A 22,945-nucleotide genomic window follows, 5' to 3' on the forward strand; every position below is an offset into this window, starting at 1 on the left:
CTTATATGTTACAAAGTATGTAGTTTTGGGGTTTTTTTAATTGTGTTGTTACTGAGTGCTAGGGATTATGTAAGTGCATATTACTGGCTCTAAAGGAAATGTTTTCTGTCTATGCAGTGTATTGAATGCATGGAGCAGTATAGTTTTATAGATTTATTTGTTCTATTCTAGTTTTTGTTACAGATGTGGAAACACCTGGAAATGCTACAATTGTAGTGTTTTAGTTTAAATCTGACTCAGTAGCTCTGAGTGGGCACTTCTTAGTCTCTGCTTTGGTTAGTATTCATTGGGTCAGTAGAGGACACAGGCCAGTTCATGATGTTTCCCTTGAGTTGCAGACCTATAAAGTATGAGAAGATTTGCTTGATAAAATTCATTAATCAATAATGAGTGTCTTAAAGGCTTCTAAGTAATTTATTTGAAAAATAAATGTTTTTTATGTACTTCCAGGGGAAAAAATAAAGATAAAAAGACAAAAAGCCTTATCCTGCTTACCTGATAATTATGATTATGACTTCATCTGAGCAGATCCCTGATACAGTTTGTGTTGGAACTAATATGTTAATCTTTGATCTTATTCTGACAATTATCCCTCAAATGCCCTTAATTATGCCCTCAAATGGTCAGCCTTGTTCAAGATCTGACACTGAAGAAATAAAATATTTAAACTACAATATTAAATATTTAAACTACAGTCTTGTTTTCTATTTTATCAAAATTATGCATTGAATATACTTGGTGAGGGTATGGGAAAAGAAAAAAATTACCTTGTGCTATTAGGAAAGAAGTGTGTCTTAGAACTGGTCACATACCTCACTACATACTTTCTCTTAGAATACCCATTCCCTCACAAAAAAAAAATCGTGGGGCGAGCTAGTTGCTTCATTTCCTTTAACAATATTTTGTTTTATGTTGCTGATATTTGCAGCTAAGGTTATGGCAGTTTTGCTCAATAGTTTGGGCTTTTTTTCAGTAGTTTATTTCTGTCTGTAAGGCTCTGATCTTTAAAGGTTAACGAGGAAAAAAGGAAAAACGCTTGGAAAGCTTTATATTTCCTACAAACTCTTTAATTTTCTATTTTGTATTTCTGTTTCTAGGATGGTCTTGTTAAAGCTGACATGGAGAAACTGACTTTCTATGCAGTTTCTGCACCAGAGAAGCTGGATCGAATTGGGGCTTACCTGGCAGAGAGATTGACCAGGGATGTGGTCAGACATCGCTATGGGTAAGGAGAGAAGTCATTAAAAATAGATGCTAGCAAGTCATGGAATTTCATCGTGTGTGTTCTGATCGAGTCTGGAAAGCAAGACAGACCCAGTCCCTTTGTGGACAGTTAACCTTGTCTGGCTGCCAGGAGCCCATCCAGCTGCTCTCACTCCTCCTGCTCAACCAGATGGAGAAGGAAATAAAATGGAAAGCTCGTGGGTTGAGATAAGGACAGGGAGATTACTCAGTTTCATCATGGGGGAAATGAGACTTAACTTGGGGAGGATTGATTTAATTATTGCCAATTAATGACAGAGTAGGAGAGTGAGAAATTAAAGCAGAGCTTAAAAACATTTTTCCTCCAGCTATCTTTCTTCCCACGCTCAACTTCACTCCCAAGTCCATTACCTCCACCCCCACCAAGCAGTGCAGATTAGGACTGGGGACAGTGGTCAGCTTGTACCATCTTGTGTCTCCTGCTCCTTCTTTCTCACACTCTTACCCTGCTCTGGCTTTGTGTCTGTCTTTGTAGACAGTCCTTCAAGAACTGCTCTAGCATGGCTTCTTTCCTCAAGGTGCAGTCCTTCAGGAACAGGCTGCTCCAGCATGGGTCCCCCTGGGATCAGAGATCCTGCCAGAAAAGCTCCTGCATGAGCTGCTCTCCATGGGGCCTGCCAGAAACCTCTTCCAGCAGAACCTTTCTGCAGCAGTGGGCAGCAGTTTCCTCCAAAGCACATCCGCCTGCTGCAGCAGGGGGTCCTCTATGGTCTGCACTGTGGGTATTTGCTTACCTGTGGGCACTTCCAGTGTCCTTGAGGGGCTCAGGTTTGGGAAATGGTGAATTGGTCTTGGAGCTGGCTGTATCTGTCATCGGGGCAGCTCCTGGTTTCTGACAGAAACCACCCCCACAGCCCCTTGCTGACAAAATCTGGTGTATATAAGCCCAATACACCCTTGAATGTCAGTCAGGATATAGGCAAACAAGATTATCTTTATTTTCAGCCCTTTTGGCTAAATCAAATATTTAAGTGAGAAATATTAAGTCTAAAAAGTGGCAGGAAAGCAATATCCATCACAGACCTACATTTTTTAGTCTTCATGACATCCAAAGATGTTTTTATAACTTTATAGAAAGAGTAAATAGCCAACACTCAGTTCTTTACTTCCTCCCTCCTACACCACCCTGTCTTCCCCCAAAAAAGAAAAAATGAGAGAAAATATGGATGTTGAAAATAGCCCTAAATGTTATACAAAGGGAAATATGCACCTTCCATTCTTTCTTTTCTATTTTTTGTGGTAAGATCCTAAATTGAACTAACTGAGTTAATGATTAATGCAATACATCTTTATATGAGTCTCTCTGATTAATTTTCAGTTATGTTTTAATTGCCATGGAGGCACTGGACCAACTTCTAATGGCTTGCCATTCTCAAAGCATAAAACCATTTGTGGAGAGTTTCCTTCATATGGTGGCCAAGCTTCTGGAATCAGGCGAACCAAAGCTGCAAGTCCTTGGGACTAATTCTGTGAGTAAGCTCAGATGCTAAATCAAATCAGAGTAAATCTTTGCTTGGGAAGATAGTTTTAGAAGTCTTAAAGGATCTGCCAGTTGATATGAATTAAAAGATGCTCTCTGTAGCAGGGTGTATCCTTTGGGTCTAAACACAGAGCAGATACCAGCTGGAGGCAGATAAACTGTTTCCCTTCAGTGTCCCAAATTCTTTTGATGTCTGGGCTCATTCCCTCCAAAAATAACTTCTGGAAGGAACAGGAAAGCTGTGCTGTGAGTTCATATTTTGAGTCTTTAAGCAGCATTCCTGGAGCCAATATGTAGGTAAGACAGTGTTTTGTTTTCTGCCAGCTTAAGCTACACAGAAAGATTCTTGTTAGCTGAAAAGTAGCTTTGAGTAACCTCACCATTTTACCAGCTTAAATATTTCAGGATTCAGAACCAGGCTTGAAGGGCGTAACTGAAAGTGTCAAAATGAAGATTCAGAGATCTAGTTTTCCAATCAGAGTGATGAGTACAATCAAGGGTATAGCTCTGTCATACTTGCCTTCCAACCACTATATTTTCCAGCTGGTAAAATTGAAATCTCATAAATTCCAGGACTTTGATGTGGACTGTTTTCACTTAGAGTAATTGCTTTTACCTGAGTATAGAGTACTTGCTTTTCAGGTAAATTATTGCCATTCTTAACAATGGAGGGTTTCTTTGTGGAATCAGTAAAGCTGTTGGGCTTTTGGGTTTGGTTCCTGGTTGATGAAATTTAAAGGAGTTGAAGTTCAGGAGAACAGGAGGGTGTAGTGAAGTGATCTTACCCCAGAGCAGGATTTCTTGTTATGATGGAATGAACAGAGTTTTGCTGTAATGTAGAGTAGAAGTGTCCCCTTGTTCCCCCACTAGCAGGGCAGCTTTACTGAGGATAATGAGACCTATATCTCATTATACATATAAAATTTTTCTTACTCATTTAAATATCATTGAGTCAGGCTACCCTGTTTCTTTTGATTTGTTCATATTATAATGCCTGGGCAAGTCCTCTTAGGGACTTGATTCTTATGACTTAGTGACATGTTTCCTGGGTTGCCAAATGGCAAGGTGTGCATCACTTTACAGTTGTTTAAAATCACTGGTTACTGCCAACCTCCACTCTGATGTAGAAGACTTGTGTCACTTCAAAATGCATATTTCTGAACAGGACTCCACCTTAGGGTAATCTGTTTGATACTCCTGTTGGTTCCTAAGTCTTCTGTGAGTAAAGGAAATTAATGGACTTCCTGAATTAGGAGATACTTTGTGTTTGTCTTCTATAAAACTCAAGGAAAAAAAAAAGTTTCCCTGAATAAGAGGAGAAACTCTGTGAGGAGAACGAATTTTTATGGCTCTTCAACAGTATTCCAAAACCGTATTTTAGCCTAACTCTGCTAATTTCCCTAGGTGCCTGCCAGAGTTAATGAAGACAAAGGATACGAGTCTGTTTGTATTGACTTAGAAGGAACAAAGAGTAACAGCTTGTCTGTTACCAAGGGCACTGCCTTACTGTGTTCTTAAATGAGTTTTGTTAGATTAATGAAAAAAGTTTACTACCATATTCACCCTTTTTTCTCTCCTCCAGAAGGAAATACATAAACAAAAAAACCCCAAAACAAAACAAACAAACAAACAAACAGAGGAGATGGTGTGGTGACTGAATAATGCTTCATGTGCTTTGGCTGATGTACCACTTTGGAGTGCAAACTGGTCTTGTCTGGAAGAGAAGAATGGGTTGTATATGAAGTAACTATCTTTAACTGGTGAAAAGTCAGGCAACCTTTGGAACATTTTACATGGTATTTTTAGGAAACTCAGTTTAAGGCCCCTAAAATATATGGAGTATGATTGTGGCTCTAAGTAGATTTTGATTATTTTCTACTCAAAGCTTCATTGAGATAGAAAAGCAGTGATGTCTTTGAAGTAAAATTCAAACCTCTTTACTTGAGCTGTAGGGCTTTTTCAGCCTCACAGATTTTGCTTCAACTGTGAGGCTCTTGTGGTTGGTTAAAAGGGTTTCAAATGAAGCAAATCTCTGTACAGAACATCTTTCAGTAGTTTAAAGGCTTGGAAAGATTTGGAAGCTCCCACTGTCTTCTGAATGTGTTTTGCTGACTTTCAGGTATTTGGTTTTGGATGCAGAACTTAATCTACTTGGTGCCCTATATTTTAAGAAAAAATATGGAACTTTTACTTAGATGTTTGTCATCTTAAATTAATTTGGGAATTTAAATTTCATTTAATTTATAATAAAAAGTCTTTTTTTTTTAAATCAAGCCTGACAATTACTATTTTAGATAAATAATTGTTTGGGTTTTATTTATGTACTTTTAAGCCTAATCTTCAGGTTATATTTAATTAATTACTGAGATTTTTTTATATGTTGCATTTATAAATTATGTTTATTTATTTCCTACAATAGCATTGTTTTGTTTGGTTTTGTTGGTTTTTTTTAATAACATAGTTTTAAATCTACTTATATAAGACAGATACTTAAAAATGGTAAAATTCAATAGTGGATATAATGAATAGGTGTTGGCGTTTTTTTTATGTAGGCCAAATTTCAAATTGATAATGTCTGTGCAGTTCAAAATGGCTTTTTCTAGCATGGAAGATATTTTTATAGACCATGTGCTAGGACAGCATATGCTGGTGAGGAAACTGAAAAAATGTGGTGGGAAAAAGTGATATCTCTTTGGCTTATGTGTTAGAGAATCTGAAGGCTGATTGCAATAAGCTTTTCCTTAGAAATTTATAACAATACTTTATTTCTCTCTCTAATTTTCTTGCAGAATTTCAGTAACTGAATATCATGTAAAGTATCTCCACTGTTCATGTACAAAGAAGTAAATATATTGATTGGGTCCATAGTGTTTATTACTAGGATAGAAGTGACAAGCATTAAAATCTTTGACCTTGTAGTCAAATTTTTTTGGAATGAGAGATCCTATTTACGTCTATTAATCTATATCAAATTTATGTCTATTTCTACAGTTTTTGAAAAAGGTTCAGAAAAAGTCTTTAGTGGGCAGCTGGTCAAGAACAATTGGATACATACTTTAGTAAAACTTTCATCTTAATCCATATTTACAAGACTCAGTTAAATACAAAACATTTTAAGCTAATTTAGAATGCTGATGGGGTAAATTCTTTGTATTTTATCAGTAAGATATTGGGGCTTCATGTGAAAAATAGCAGATAATACATGGAACACGGTATCACCACATTTTAATTCTGTACCATAAATGCTTTTTTAGTTGATAGGGTGCTTCCTTTTATAAAGGCAGTTTCTTTGTAGGAGCAATGAAATAATGATCCCATCAGTGACAATGTTGAGCTTCCTGTGCATGAGGAGGTGGCTGTTATTGCTGGTTGTCATCATTTGTTATTTAAAGGAAGATAAGCAGACTCCCAAGTGGAAAAGTGGTCAACCAGTGCCTGAGACAAGACTTTCATATTTGTTAATGTTGGCTAATAAAAGCAGTTGGTTTGGTCAGAATTAAGTGTATATGTATGTAAAAGTAGTACAAAATGTTAACACTTTGAAATTAAGCTATGTCAGAATTAATATTCCCAGCAGAGTACTTCCCTGTTTGCCTTGTCTGCAGTTTGCTAATCTGGAAGTAAGCAATGGAAACTTACCCTTATTGCAAGATGCTTCTTTCATTCCATGTACCAATACAGAATTATGTGCTGGTAGTGATTTAATACACATTGAAACAATTCCATCTCTAGGATGCCTCTTCTGTCTTTTTAATAGGACTTAACTCTCAGGGAGACAGATTAACACAGCACTCTTTTTTATCCTTTGGATTATTAAATTATTTTAGAAGTTGTATGTCTACATCTGCTAGAATTTGAGTAAGTCCTTCAGGGTCAAAGTTAAGTTTTGCTTCCCCCACTTGTACTTTTGCTCTCTAGTTTTGCAGTTCCATGGATACACTACTGGCCCTGTAAGCCAACATTCCATTGCTGATTTTGTTACACAATTGTACATGTGGTGGTCAGGAGAATTTTTATCCAACAGGCACAAAAGAAAATTGAATGTGAAATTATCCATCCTATTCCAATAAAACTGAAAGCGTCTGGTGACCCTAAGTATTATAAATAAATTAAATCACCAATTTTCATTGCTGAGAACCTTGTGATCATTTTCATACTGGATTTGTTAAGTTAATGTATCCAGTGTGAAATTAATGTATCCAGTGTTTGAAGCTTTTCTCCTTTGGAAATTTGAAGTGCTTGTCCTTCTGGCATTTGTTTGTTAAGTGCATGCATAACATTCACACTTCTCATCAAGGCTGTACTGTGTGGTTTGTAAGACTCTTATGTTTATAGGAGATCATGACTTCCCATGTGACAGTTTCATAATAATGAAATACAGTTCCTTGGCCTATAAAAGGTGGCAACTGCCAGTATCAGCACCCTCTTTCCCTGTTCGAAACGAGAAAATTGCAGGCTGCAGAAGGCAGATTGGGGAGCTCAGATATGAGAAAAATAGTGCTCAGGTTGAGCCTAGTGTTCTTACAGGGAGATACTTAAAGTAAAAAAATCTAAAATATGATGCAAGTGATTATTATTGAATAAAACTGACCTTCTTTAAAGACATCCAGGGACCATTAAAAGTTACAATTTTTCTCCTAATGTACTTGCTACATAACAATGATAAAATAGCATAAATGCATAGAAGAAATTCTGTCCTTAAGAACTTGTATAATTTACTTACAGGGCTTGCACAATTTCTCTCTCCCTGGTAATATGATCCAAATTTCTCTACTCAGTCTGGAATAAACATCTTCTTAATAAATAATATGTTTCTTCTTGACTTTGTGATAGATTTATATGCTTTTATACTGATTGAATTATATTGATTTCAAAATAAATGGAAATAAGGTATTACGAATGTAAGTTCCTTTCTGTACCTTCTGTCTCATAAAATACAGAAGATGCTTGTACTAGTAAAACTTCCATAAGTTACCACTGTATGCTTGCAAGCATTTACTGTGACTGAATAACATGTTTACATCTATAAAAGCTTTATAAATGATTCCTAGGCAAGTGCTTGGACTTTCATAAGAGTTTTGTCCATTTTTAGGTTGAATAATTGTTATATTAGAAGTTTGTTTGAATTTATGTGCTTAGGAGTAAAATATTATTTAACAACAATTGCAAGACCACTGCTGTATAGACTGATGTCTACTATAAAAACTTAAAATTTCTACGATGGGATGGAATTTTACACTTAACTGAATGACAGTGCACAGCTCAAAACTGTTGCCACAGACAGCTTTCCTGTGGCCTAAATGCTCAGTCATCTGAATGCTAATCCTGGATTGTGCTTCAGAAATGCTGTATGTTCAGTGAGTGAAATTGTTTGGCTATACACATGAGGACATAAAAAAACTTTACCCTTTCTGGATCTCTTACTGTGCAGGCTGTTTTGAAAGGTGTGACTTTCATGTGTTTGTGTCCCTGCTGCAAAGCTGTACCCTGACACAGGAGAATAACTCAGAACGAGGGAGTCCCTGACACTTGCTTGGCTTAAATTTATCATTTGTTCATACAAAGCAGTTTCTTGGTACAATGAATCTTTCTTCTAGCAAAACAGTTATTGGAGTATATTAAGCTTTCCTGTTAGGAGATCCTGTCAATCAAATAATTAGTGCTTCAGGTAATAATAATATTAAAGGCTGATAAAAAATGCAATGTGAATTAATATTCTCATTCTCACAGCCAATCCCACAGTCCTCTGTGTTCTTCAGACTTTTTGTTTCTGTTCTTTTCTGTGCTTTTATGAAAGTTTTCTGGGTGAATGATTTGTAGACTTGAGCACTTGAATGTTTGGAAAATACTAAGATAATATTGTTTGGAGGTTTATTAAATCCTTGGTCTTCGTGCCTTATTAAGATATAAGGACTAATGAAATTCTTGTCAGCAAAATTAAAGAAAAATCTATTTCTATTTTTCTAGTAACAATTCCATTAAACAAACTAGGGAGCTATAGAAGCTTTTTCTAGGGACTCTTGAGAAGGAAATGAACATTTTTATAGCTCACTCTATTGGAGAAAACATATGGGAGCTGTTTGTAGATCGTCTTTCAGTCTGTGGCAGTGGACCATACAGAATTAGATTTTGACTTCTGTCACTTTTTTACCACCTGAAATACATAATATTCCTAACAGAAAGACTTGTAAAATAGGCTTGTACTATAGAATTTTGCTCCATTTTCAGTAACAGCTGAGAATGTAGTTTTATGAACTGTATCATTTTCTGCTGTTCCTGTAGCTTTTAGAGGGTAACTGGTAGTGCAGCTGAAAGGGATAAATGTTCTAGATAAAACAGAAAAAAAGACTAAACAAAAGAGTAGAAAAAAATACACAGCATTCGCTTCCAGCTTTAAAACCTCAAACCCTCCACAAATCATTGTGCTGCAGATTATGCTAAAGTGCTTTGGGCTTGTCTGGATGTCTGTGGGTAATGTGCTGATGAAAGCAGGTTTTGCATCATGAAAAAATACAAAGGAAATGCCTCAGCCTGTGCTTAGGAATTGATAAAAATGGTGTGAGTAAAAGCAGAGGAGTCTTAATCGGCCATCACTCTGCTTCAGGGCTGAACCAGCAGAGTGTTCAACCTTACCCGAAAATGTTTTGATTTGCTTTTTATTTCCTTCTGTAGTCTGTTCTTAGAACTGTCAGTGATGGAGATTCTAAAGTCTTTAGGCAGTCTGCTCACTTTAGAAAGGGGGAGTTTGAATGTCTAACTTAGATTTTGCTTCAATATAAGGCTATTATTGCTTTCCTGTTACCATTGGACAAAGAAAACAATTAATTCTCTTTTTATAGCTGTCTTCTTTACCTTTTAAGACTGATACTTTTTAGGCAGCTGTAGTCTGGGTAATTTAGTGTATTTCATTCTTCTTTTACAGATGTTTATCTAAAACTTTGTCCATTTCTTGAATAATTTGAGAACTGTATCAGTTATTCACCATTTTAGGCTGTGATGTTTCAGCTGGATGCACCCCTTCATTTAAGGGCTTATTTGGCCTAATTAGATGGCAAAAGTTTCTTCATGGGTGTCACAAGTAAAGCAGATGTATCTCAACATATTGTTCTGTTTCCCATGCCATTATATTGGCATTGACTAAGTTCCTTTTCTTCATTCAGCTGTTTCTGGCTTAAAATGCTGTTTTGCAATAACCATTCCCAAATTGCTTCCTTGGTTTTTCAGGTCCTATTTCCAATTGCTCAGAAAACAGGCATCAAGTGTGCCTACAGGTCTGGCCAGCCTAATGTTCTTTGCAAATTTGATGAGCCCAGTCTGCTCATCTAAGTCTCTAGTGAAGTTCAAATCATATTTTGTACTGTGATGATTTAAAAGTATTTCCTTATTTTTTCCAAACTCTTGTACATCTCTCTTTTGGGGAGTATTCTTTTGACAGTGTTTTTCTATCTTCACTTTGAGAATTTTGTGCATTTTTTTGTCAACAGCATCACTGAAGTTTTGACAGATGCTGCTTCATCTGGATTCACAAGTTATTTACTTGTCATAAGAATAAAGATGGATTGATGTGATTTGTTCTTGACAAATCCAGGTTGCTTACCCCTTTGAGACTTTGTAGATGTTGGCAAATTGGCATTTTTTTTTTTCCCAGTGTTTTCCTGTGAATGGACTAGAGTTGCCTAGATTATAATTCCCTGGCTCCTTTTTCCCTTCTGTCAAGATAGAATTGACAGAATGCCTCCAAGTTTATTTCCCCTGAATTTTGGTACATCAGAATGTTGCTAGGTAACCTGGTAGTGTTTGATTGCTTGGGCTGCTCTCTACAGCTGCCTGAGAGAGGGTGTAGCAGGGTGGGTGTCAGGCTCTCCTCCCACGTTGAAAGAGATGGGATGAAACGACCTCAAGTTGTGTCAAGGGTGGTTTACACTGGATATCAGGGAAAATTTCTTCTCTGAAGGAGTTATCAGCATTGGAACAGGCTGCTTGGGGAAATGGCTGAGTCACCATCCCTGTAGTTATATAAAATGAGGTTTAGTGATGGACTTGACAGTGTAAGGGAAATGGTTGGACCTGATAATCCTAAGGGTCTGTCCCAACCTAAATGATTCTTCCAACTGATGATGCTAACTGTTCAAGTGTTAGATGTTTCCATATTGCATACTATGTTGTATTTCATAGAGTTTCACCCTTCCAGAGCTATCTAAAGGAAGTTCTTGTGGAAAGACATTAAAAAGAAAACTGTCTTATTCAGATTTTTCTTCTCTGAAGTTCTAAAATATTGTCAAAATTGGGTTCTTACCTTAATGCAGTTACTTAATGTTAGTTGTTAAATGAAGCTTATTACACATTATTCCATTTTAGGAAATTGGTATTAAAAGCTTTTTTTATTGTATTTTAATTTCCAGTTTGTCAAATTTGCCAACATTGAAGAGGACACTCCTTCCTATCACAGACGCTACGACTTCTTTGTGTCCCGGTTCAGTGCCATGTGTCATTCCTGTGACCCTGATCCAGAAATACAAAATGAGTAAGTGTCATTCTGCAGGAATTTCTGAAAGCTGTTGACACATTAATATTGTCTGTAATACAGCTTTTATTAAGGTGTTTAGTGGAGTAGTTAATTCCACATGAAGAAAATGCCAGTCTGACTTTGAGTAGCACCAAATATTGCAAATCTCAGGTAGCTAGAACTCCTAGGATATTAAGGCGTAATATAACCTTAATAATGCATGTTAGACTATATGGATTCTCTCCAGAAAGGCACCACTTACTAATGTAAATGCATGAATTCATAACTTACATGAAAAGCAAAACGATACCTTAAGTCTGCTCTATGAGAATTACTCATTAAAACTGTGTTTTCTTACATGTCTGAAGTGTGCTTATGTGTGTGAAACTCAAGAGCCTCCGTGAATGGGAATTGTGTTTTTTCCCATTCTTACATAAGTGCTGCAGTTTGTTTCTTGTGGCTCCCCCCTGGAGGCTGTGTCCTTCCCAGAAGCAGCTTTTCTAGATGTTTGTACATTCCTCTCTTTCCTGCTTTGTGTGTAGTCTTATTGAAACTATCTCAAAAGATCTAGAATGAAATTGGATTAATCTTGAATGCACAAGACTTTGTTCAGAAATAGCTAAAATATGAGCAGCTACAGATTTAGGTGTTTACAAATTGAAATCTAAACAAAAATAATTATAGAACTACCTCTGTAGTTCATCTTAGAAATATTTTAATTCAGCGAATTTGACTGATCAAGGGCTAGTTAAGTGTTGTCCATGCTTGAATCCAGATTTTTAAAATATGGGATGGATTTTGATAGAAATAATTAAAATTTTAGTGAGGCTTGTATTTATTTCATTTGATAGTTGTATCAACTTGTTTTCAGGAAGTAAATTCTCTTCCTACCATTTATTATAGTGGGAAATTTGTTATTATCACTTCAAAAATAACATTTTGCTATTCATGTAACTGCACAGATTCTCCTTCCAGCTATTTTTGTTTTATGAAATAATGACAATAGTTAGACCAAGTCTTTTTTTGAACTTTTGTTATTTTTTCTTTTTATTATGTCATTGTTGATTAGTTCTCAGTTGATTTCAGTCAAATGGTTTTAGAATGAAAGTGGTAGATCCTTTTGTCCACTAGGCTTAAGTTGACAGAATTATCCCTTGCTTTCCATCTATTGAATTTTTCAGAAATCTTTGAAGATCTTTTCTGACTAATTCATAGCCTTAATTACAACTTCTAATGACACGATCACATGGCTGTGCTAGACACTACTTCAGCTGTGTTGTGGTAAATTCCCATTTTTCTTCAGATGTGGAATAGGCTGAGATTGTGCAGTTTCAGCTGATGGCTAGTAAACTGGGTAGAGTTGGTTGGTTTTATCCATGGGACATTTGTCAGAGGTGATGTACAGAGTTTGAGTCTTCTTTGAGTAGTGTCAGCTTTACCCTTACAGGCCATGTTCTGTTCAGTTGTTTGTTTTGTCAGCTTCCTTACTGGCTTTAAAGGTGTGCAGAGAAAACATTGGCAACCTTAACGATTGGCCAGTTTTCCCAGTTGCCGCTTGTGAGAACTTACTGGAATTCCACACTCCTTAATTTCTGCTGCCCAGTAGGTATGGAGCCCTACTGGGGGGTGCTGTGTGTCTCAGCTTCAGTAATTCCTCTTTTCCTTCCTCAGGATCCGAATTGCTGGAATCAGGGGCATTCAGGGCGTGGTTCGAAAAACAGTAAATGATGAGCTGCGAGCAACTATCTGGGAACCTCAGCACATGGACAAGATAGTGCCATCACTGCTGTTCAACATGCAGAAAATAGAAGATATTGACAGGTAATTGTATTCCTTGTCACTGGCATGTTATTTTAAGCAATCTCTAGGCTAAATTTTTATGATGGATATCCTTTTCTTTGTAGTGGAAGCAACAACTCACCTCTACTACCTGAGGCTCCTTGAAATTTCTACTCTAGGTCTGCATAATGGTGCTTAATATTTCTTGTCTTAAAATTTTTTTAACCACTTTTTTTCACTTGTTCAAGGTTCTGTTGGCCTAAAAGTTATTCTAGAAATTATATATCCATATTTTGACTTGATAAAAATTGTAAACTCTGTGTTTTATTGGATCAGATGCAGAGATGAGTAAGCAAAGGCTTTTAGGTGACTCAAATGATTTTGCTGCTTAGATTGTTAAAAATTGAGGGTTTAATTCCTTTAGTCATTAGGCAGTGCTTGTCCTGGCTGAAACAGTACTTGGAGTAAGGAATTCAAGTTTTATTTATATGTAGATCCCCTTCTCTTTTTTGCTTTGAGTGACTCCTAGGCATATTACTTGCCACGTTTGCAAAAAGATATTCAAGAAGATCTCTATGATAATTAAAGTTGAGGAGATGCCAGTCACCTTACAATTTAAAAGAGTCACTGTTTTTTTGTTTTTTGGTGGGTTTTTTCGGGTTTGGTTTTTGTTTGTTTTTTGGTTTTTGGGGTTTTTTTGGCTCTGATTAAACACTGCGTAGGTGTAAAAACTGTTTATTGGTAGCACTGGGAAATTTCCATAAAACCAACTTCAGTAGTGCAAGCAAATTAAATATTCATTCCATGTCCAATTCTGGCTGCTTCAAAACTTGCCTGCTAAGAGGCTCAGCAGCATTCCTATAACAACAAGCTTTTCATGCTTTCACTTAGCTTTCTAGATCTGTCAGTTTCTCTTTTTTTGGTTTGAATTTTGACATTTATTTTTCAATTCCTCAGCTTTTTTTTTTTTTTTTTATTATTTTGCCAGTACCTGTCTCATCTCTAAAACAAATTTTCAGACTAAATAACTAAAATCAATAGTTATCTGTCTGTCCATGCCTTATCTATTTACTGCATATAATTGAGGGCCCACACAAAATCTACAGAAATATCCACTTGAGTTTTACATCTGAAGAGTGATCTGAGTAAGAGAGAAAGGTTTCTGAAGCTGCTGTTTGAGCAAGGAGAGTCTGCTTTGCCTCTGCTTACTCTGACAGGGTTTCTAGCTGCAGGTGGCCCCTTTCCTTTGGTGCTCTTTACAGTGCCCTCGGGCACACACTTGCCTTTTACAGCAGAAGTAAATTAACTGCTGATGGAAAAACTGACTGAAGCAGGATTTGGGTTAACCACTTAAAGTGGATCAGTGTATGTGTACTGCAGGGGTGATTTTTATCATCTATGGAGAAAGGCAATAATAGGGGTAGAAAAACAAATCTGTCAAAAAGCAACTTACATTTCTGAATCGTTGTGCTTGAAACATCCTATAATGCACATTGAACATGAAAAAAAAGACTAATGATTTTCCAAGTGGTGAGCAGGAGCCTTTTATGATATGCATATGACAGAAAAGCTGAAAATAGCATTCATAAATTGTTACCTGCTGGTCTTAAATGATGTTACAGACAATTTCTCATTTTGTTTTATGTGTGACTTCATATTGTGGAGCACAGAGACATCTTGAAGAGTAGGAGTAAGAAGCATATTGTTCTGGCAGATGGAGTTAAAGCATTATTTGAGAAAGAGCAGAAATTCCAGAAAATACCCTCAACTTAAATACATAGAAGAAAAATCATTTTTGGTTAAAGCTGAAGTACTTGTAGGTACTTACCTTGAAAGTCAATGTAATTTTAACTCGTGGAATTTTACAGCTTAATTCAAGATTATTTTGAGTGCATACCAGATGAGACACTTCTTGGAGTTAAGAATTTACTGTTTAAATAACATTTTAAAAATATAATTGTATTTGTGAATGTCGTTTGTTTGTATATCAGAGTGCACATTCTAGTTAGGTGCCTATTGGATATTATGTTTTTATATATATATATATATATATATATATATATATATATATATATACATATATATATATATATATATATATATATATATGTGTATATATATTTATATCCATTTCCAAAATAGGGAAGGGATGTATGAAATTGGTAATTCCTTTACTTGTGACATATTCTTCATAACTGTGGAGCTAAACCTGCCAGCCTTATTTCAGGCAGAGGGACACTCTAGCACTTAATGTAAACTTGACTTCAAATCCTTCTGATACATCTGTAATGTTCATACAAATTCTGTTTTAGAGGAAGTTAGAATTTATTTCTTTCTCAGGATTAATGAATCATAGTCAAACATTCCTGTACCTACTCTGCTCAAAAGTGGTGGTTAAATCATACTTCACATGTCTTGTCATATCTTTACCCAATCCTGGTTTTGTTGCATTAAGAAGTCTCATGCTTAAGTTGCTGAGTTGCTGTGAGCTAGTTTAAGTCTGTGATCAGGTGTTTGCTATGGAAACTGCTGTACTTCAGCACATCCTCCCTCTGGTTCCTTGTTGCCACTTCTGATAGAGATTGCCCATAAAAAAGCCAGTAGAGGAGCTAAAGGGAGTTGTCCTTGCCCATTTCATTATAAAGCACATTTTCAGCCCTCTTGTAGAACAAAAAGTCTAGATGCACAGGAATTCTACTGGATTTTTTTTTTTTTTTAGCTGTTGTCGTTGGATTTCTCAGAGGTTTTCTGATATTTCTGTAAAAACCAAATCAGTGAAACAAAATGAGTATGGGTTACTCATTTGAATCTAGAAACTCAAGAGGCTGTACAAAGCTTTCCTATAAAACTAAAGAGAGTATTCCATATTAGTTGTCTGACTATGCCAAGGAATACTTACTGAGAAATACTTTGAAGTAGATGCTGTTAAAGTTCAAATAAAATGTTACTCCTACAAACAACACAAGATAATTTTAGGCATCCAGATGCAAAGAGTAACTTTTAATACTAGGAAGATTCACCTAAAAAAAGACTCCCAAACAGTGCTGAGAAGTCACCTTCTGTAGGTTTGCATAGACAGGCACTTAAAGCATAGCTTATTTTACTTTATTTTAACTGGAATTCTTTCAGACAGGCTTAGCTCTAAATGCTCTGCAACCTACTTTCTTCTTTTCTCCCCACACACCCACCTTCACAATACTGTTGTATTTTAGGGAATCTGTGTCTAAACAGCAATGGAAATGACAGTCCTACACTATCTCTCATCACTTCTCTGTGCTGAGAAGGGTGCTCATCTTCCTAGATCAGAGTCCACCAGTACAGGGGAAAGAGAAAAAGGGAGGCTGGGTGGCACAGCAGTTGGATAAAGCTGGAGTTTCATGATACTCGTGGTGGATTATATACAAATTGTCATACCTTTTAAAATTCTAATCATGTTGCACTTGTTAAACTGTTTCTCCTTATCTAACAGGGTTCCTGAGGCTCTTCTGTTATTAAAATCTTACAAGCTAGCACTGTTGTGGTAACTCCTGAAACACTGATATTTCCAGAGGCAACAGGATTTTCATATGGAAATTTTAGATGTCAATAGTATTGAAACACTGGAAAATCCTTTGCCATCAAAAGATATTTTACATTAATATTTTATATTATAACTATGATGTTAACATGTTCATTTGACTATTTCAATTTTCAACTTTCTATAATGTTCTAAAGCTTTTATGATGCTTAACTAAACTGAATGCTCTTGGTTGAGACTTTCAAATGTATTTAACACACAAGCTTGCACTGCAGAACTGAAATTATGTTTAAGGGTTTAGGTTAGTGGTCTAAAATTAAAGATGGATAATGTTATTGTAATGAATCCTCACTTAAGTTCCTAAAATGTCTTTTGTGAGAGGAGAAAAAAGGTTGCCACTTGTAGGTCCAGTGACTTTTGGTAAGCAGTGGAGGTACCCTGGGGGGATCTCTTTGCTTTCTTTCTGAAACCTGTGTTCACCACAGAGCCCACAGTGAGGGGCTCAGCAGTGCCCTGTCCAAGCAATCATGGAAGGCACTTAGGTAGAAGGTGACCAACTTCTACACTGTCTATTTAGAGGTAACTGTGTGGGTGATAATGTTCTAATTAGTTCACTCAGACATTTTTTTTCAACTCACAAGCCATCTGTTTGTGCAGAAGTATTGGAGTTTTATTTAATGCTCACCCACACAGTATGGACTCAGTAATGGGCAGGTGAATGAGATCATTAATCTGAACAATATTACTAAGATTCTGTCGAAATTTTTTTAGTGGTTTCACAGCCTTCATTCCTTTTTAACAACTCACAGTGTTTTGTCAAAATGTGGTAGATTACAAGTTAACTGAATATTAGCAGCTTTTGTGTTTGCCATATAAATATTTACTAATACACTGGTCAGTACTGAGTGAATGGATGATGATCTGTGGTCCTACTATAAGAGAATAAAATATTTTATTCAGAATTCAGATTTTATGCATATTAGAACTGCAGTTCTTGCCTAGTTGAAGAGAGTGACTCATGAGAGTTTTAATACCAAGGGTACAATACAGTAAAGAAAAGGTGAACAATAATCAGTAATATAATCAATGCATTTTGTCTTATTTCAGCAGAATAGGCCCCCCATCCTCTCCTACGGCAGGAGTGAAAGAAGAAAATCCTTCTGTGCTGGCTGAGAATTGTTTCAGGGAACTACTGGGACGAGCAACCTATGGAAATATGAATAATGCTGTCAGACCAGTTTTTGCGTAAGTTGAAAATTTGTGGAAGATCTTAAGCGATTTTCTTTATTTCATCCTCAATTCTGTTGCATTAAATTTCTTCCTCCTTTTCATCTCAAAACTTTCCATTCACATTTCTTTAAAAACTTGCCCCTTTTGTAATCTCTCATCTTTGCTGCCTGTCAGTAAACTTGAAGGCAGTTATAGAGGAATGAGTGTCCTGCTTGACTGATTTTTAGAAGTGAAATAATTTACATGAGTTGTTGCTTCAGCTGACCTTTTTTTTTTCAATGTGAAACTTTATCCAAGCTAATAATGTCCCACAGATGAGTGCCACAATCAGTGGAGAGACAAACTAAATAAAATACAAGTAGCACAAAGGAATACTGTGCCCCATAAAGTTATAATTTATATTTTCCTGCCATTTTCTTCCAGGACCTGTTTCGATATTCTTTGAGGAATATCTTTAACAGCTCACTTAGGAGTAAGTGGCAGATATGCACACAGTATGCACATTATGCACAAAAACACATGGTACAAATTATACTTGATGTATTAGTACTCAGGGATACCACTTTCCAACTCTGGCTTTTCCTGGTCATGAGGAGACCTGCTTGCTTCTTCTTGCAGATATTTCAAGGTGCATCCCAGGTACAGGAATGCATTCTCTTACATGGCCTAGTTCTTCCCACCAAGATTAAGTATTTTATTTATACACTGAAAGGCCTTCAAGCTTCCAAAAGCCATTTTCAAGTTACCAGTTAAGGAGAGAAATTGCAAAGATAGGGTTGGTGTTGAAGCAGAAACTTGTAACCCCTCTTTTATCTTGAAAAAGCATCACTACAAAGAACTGTAACATTCCCTTACTTTCTATATGTATCTGTTATACCAACCTGATATAAATTTGTGTTGCAAAGTTGAGTCTTTTATTAAAAAACACTCCTTCTTTCCTAGATTTAAAATTTGCATTCCTCCAGAATACCTGTGATCACAGTTGGCACCTAGGTACTAAACAGTCTGGATGGACTACTTGGTACTATACTGTAGCTGCTTTCTTATCACTTCTTAATTCTTTTCGTGAGTTTATCTCAAAATTTCATCCCCATTTGCAGTGATTTCAGTCTTTTGAATCATGTTAGTATCAGGGAAGTCTCCTACAAATAATTCCTGATTCCACAGACTAGAGGTAGTGCTTGGTTTGGGATTTGAGAAGGCATCATAGTTGCTTTTCCTGTGGCTATTCTAAAGCCTATGTCTCTAAAGTATTATTTTCAGCCTATTTTCATTTCTTACATGCTATGACTCTAAGGAGCCAGTTGACTCTGTCAGCTCAGTGTGCCACCTGGTGCATTTATGCACCAAAATCAGTAGATAATGACCAGTTATTCAGAATATGTTATCTCCTCTATGAATAGAGTCTTTGTAGTCACCATTTTTGTGTTCGACTTTGAGGACACAAAAAGACACAAATGTGTCTTTTTAGAAATGACTGCTCTAAAGGTTTAGTATTTTTGAAGAGCAAGAGATGCAGAAAATGCAATTTCAAGCTGTTTTTCCTAAACAAAAAGGGAGTGCTCTATCTAATCAGCTTCACTTTGTGAATGACAGAACAGTTAGAATGAAAGTTTGAGATAGTCTATTTCACTTTTTCAGGTTGAAAAACCTGCCTTAGCTTCTGATTAGAAAACAATTTCTTCTAACAATGTTCAGCTATTTCACAGCTTTTAAGGAAACTCTGTAAATATAGATAAGTCTTCATATTGCAATGATAACATGAAGGTGCAGGTTCAGATCTCACCTGAAGGCTTGCTTCATGTGGCACTGCAGTATCAGGCCACATGCTGCCACCTCTTTGCAAAACTAAGAGTGCAGTGCTGCCTGTATCATGAGGCAGGCTTTTTTCAGTGATTGATGGGTTTAAATGTAATGAAGATAGTAGTAATCTGAAGTCGGTCTCCTGTTACAGGTTTAGTCTCCTGTTACAGGTTTGGATTGATGTTAATTCTCCTTGTCTTAGGCAGAAAATCTCCATGGTTATAAGTATCTACATGCAGTAGCTAGAAACTCTAAAATAACAATTTGCAAAAAAAAAGAAAAATCTTACAGATCAGTCTCTAATTGCTTAATGAAAGACAAAAAATGTTACATTAAATGTTACAAAAAATTTTTATGTTGTGTCAACAGTCAGAAGCTATTGAGATGTACTTAGCATGGATTTGCAATGGTGAATAGATTAGACAGATTTAGAGAGATACAGAAATCTGATGTAACTTCTCAAGTGTAACAACTGCATTTCCAGTTTTTTCAGTTATCACATCATGTGTGCAGGGGTTTGGAATATTAACAGACTGATGTTCAGTATTCTTTCAGCAAACGTGATGCATGCGCAGAATATTTTATATATTCCCATACATGCAGGCTCCTTGGTATCAATTTATTATCTGTTGCTTTAAGGATTACTTGCATGTGTAGCTCTGAGAAAGAATTCAGGGATCATTAGTGGCTCTCTCCCCAGAAACTTGCCTTATTGGTTCTCGTGTTCCTTTGAAATTGAGAGACCTAAATGGGCATATTTGCAATATATATTCAGCAGATCTCAATGGATGGCAGTTTGGCATGTGTTAATCCAGCAATAGAATCTTTTGTAATCTTTATTAGATATTCTTTATTGAAAGAAATGTAATTTGGAAAAAAAAATAGGAGTTAAGGTGTGACTTGATTTTAACTGAAGTAAATGCACCATACTAAAAATACCCTTTACTGTCTTTTGCCAAAACAAAACTACATCAAATACTTCTTATGGTCAGTAAAATACATCACCTACAGGAATTCTAATCCTGCTGTCTTTAGGAGTACAAAGTATGCTGCCCATTGAGCTGTTACACAGAGCTTTGACCAAGTCTGTCATCTTCCCCCGCCTTCTTCCCAGCAGTTCATTTACCTAAGGCGGCTAATACTTGGCATTTCTGGCAAAATAAAATCGTGTGTCTTGTTTAGAGAGAATTTTTTTTTTTGTTAACATGATATGGGATGCAGTTGGCCATAATCTGCCTGAATGGATCTTTGGGTCAGATAAGTGGGAACTGTCAAGGATAAAAGAGAACACATGCTGCCCTAAAAGATTAAAGTATCAGTTCCAGTCAGAAGATAATGGAGAGTATGATTTTCTCATAGAAATAAAATGCATTAGCTAAAATAAACTTTTATGTACAAGATATGATGGACTGTCCTGGAATGATATTAAGAGAAGACACGAATGAATACATTATGAGCCACTAAGCCTTGAAGAATTTAAAGAAGTAATTTTGTTTGGTTTTCTATCCCAAGGCAGGATTAAATACACCTGTGCACAAGAAAGGCAGCTATCCCCAACAGGTACTCAAGCTGGATATTTAGTAATGCAAATCTGCTGATATCTTGGCAGGCAAATACCTTTAAAATTCCTGACATTCTTTCCTCTAGGGATTTCTGTTAAAGGTATGTGATGTGTCAAAATAGGAGAACTTTTTTAATCTCTGCAATGGAGTGCAAGATAATTTAGGGCACAAGAGATGCATACGCAGGTGACTGGGCTGGGAGCAGCTGCCCAGGGAGGGAATTGACATCTCCAGATTCCAGGCAGAGTGGGTTACAGCATCCAGCCAGTCCTCCTGTGTTCACTTCTTTCACCTCTGACTTCTTTCACCTCTAGGGCTTTCCAGTTTGTTATTTTAAGCAATTTTATATGTTTCCTAAGTTCTTTGAGAAAAAGGAGAGCAATAATGATTCTGTAGCTGAGATACCTGTTTAGGAACACAACTTCAATTCAGTTTTTGTTACAAAGTTTTTTTGTTGATTTGGCACATTTGCTGTTCATTGGCAGATTGTTTGTGGATTTGTTTTGATTTTTTTTTAATCCTAAATCATACCAATTAAAATGCATGCAAAATGTCCTTTTCTTCAATCTTCTAGACTGAAAAAACACAGTTATTTTTTCATGCTTTTTCAGAGACTCATCTCTCTTTTTTGCAAAAATGTGTGTCCTATTCATAGCTTCCAATGTTACTGCTTAAGCAGAATTTTTTGTATTTGATTGAAACTCTGATAATTTCTTTTTCATTTGTGGTTCTTATTCCATTTAAACGGATACATGTATTATTTGTATTTCGTTTTGATATTTCTTGCAGTAAGTGTTGAAATGCTTCAGAGCGTAAAGGTGTATACATACAAAGAGCAGCTGTTTTTTATTTTCCATATATTTTATTTATGAAACTACCATGAAAACAAATATATTTCTTAGAGTTTCTATTCTGGATGGAGTATTCAGCCCTAATTATTTTGCAGCTTGTAATTCAAAACAACTTATTTATCTTCTGTAGAGTATAAATTTTCAAGGTGTTATAACCTTCAGGAGATCCTTTTCATGTAAATAAGCATCTAATGTTACAGCACTGTGTGGAAACAGTCTATTCTTAACTATATGTATTTGATGTAACTAGGTTCCCTAAATTTATGGAACCGGAATTTCTGTTCAGCCAAATGTTTATGATCACATCCTAAACCTAGAAAACAAATGTTTTTCTGAAATTCTAAATTTGTCACTTAGTTCATAAGTCATTGTATGGAAGTTTTATGTAAATAAATACTCCCTTTGAGGTGAATTTTGAGAAAATTCATAAGATAGCATTTCTTGTATCTGCAGAATGTACTTATTTCATTATGTCTTAATTTTTGCTTACAGGCATTTAGACCATCATAGACTATGGGATCCTAATGAATTTGCTGTTTCCTGCTTTAAAATTATCATGTATTCTATACAGGTAGGATTTTCTCCTGGATTTTTTTTTTCCTTGAATACATGTTTCAAGCACATGAGAGAGGTTTCAATGCTCATCTCAACATGCTAGTGGTAGACAGTAGATGAAGTCAAAGAATCCAAAAGATCCAAGAGAAGGTAGTGGGATGGTTGTTCTCCAGAGTAAGGAGCTGGGTAACCATGTTGGTGTGACATTGTGCTTGACAAAGAAATCTCTCAGGTTGGTTATTTCTCTGTGCTGATACAGCTGTGCTGCTTTTCCAATCCAAGAAACCAACTTCACATGTAACTGTTGTACTGAGGATTTTTCATAGTGGACAACCTGTATTGTGGCCTTAAGCTGAAGGAGGGAAGGTAGAGATTGGATATTAGGAAGAAATTCATTAC

The 22,945-nt window shown here is 36.1% G+C and overlaps 1 protein-coding gene across 9 annotated transcripts in view; it reads left to right on the plus strand.

Annotated features, from left to right (window-relative positions):
- The window catches only part of EFR3A (EFR3 homolog A), a 75,894-nt gene that overhangs the window by 23,579 nt on the left and 29,370 nt on the right, over nt 1-22,945 (plus strand). For 5 of the 9 annotated variants that reach the window (XM_014882132.2, XM_088179459.1, XM_088179436.1 and 2 more), the window contains exons 4-9: nt 1,098-1,225; nt 2,582-2,732; nt 11,146-11,267; nt 12,921-13,070; nt 17,653-17,790; nt 22,484-22,562. In XM_014882132.2, the coding sequence (XP_014737618.1) occupies nt 1,098-1,225; nt 2,582-2,732; nt 11,146-11,267; nt 12,921-13,070; nt 17,653-17,790; nt 22,484-22,562 (768 nt within the window). The remainder of the gene's footprint in view (nt 1-1,097; nt 1,226-2,581; nt 2,733-11,145; nt 11,268-12,920; nt 13,071-17,652; nt 17,791-22,483; nt 22,563-22,945) is intronic. The other 4 variants (XM_014882133.2, XM_088179462.1, XM_088179449.1 and 1 more) reach the window with 1 other exon arrangement.

The sequence above is a fragment of the Sturnus vulgaris genome, chromosome 1 (genome assembly GCF_052056855.1).
Source record: "Sturnus vulgaris isolate bStuVul1 chromosome 1, bStuVul1.hap1, whole genome shotgun sequence".
Lineage (NCBI taxonomy): Eukaryota > Metazoa > Chordata > Aves > Passeriformes > Sturnidae > Sturnus > Sturnus vulgaris.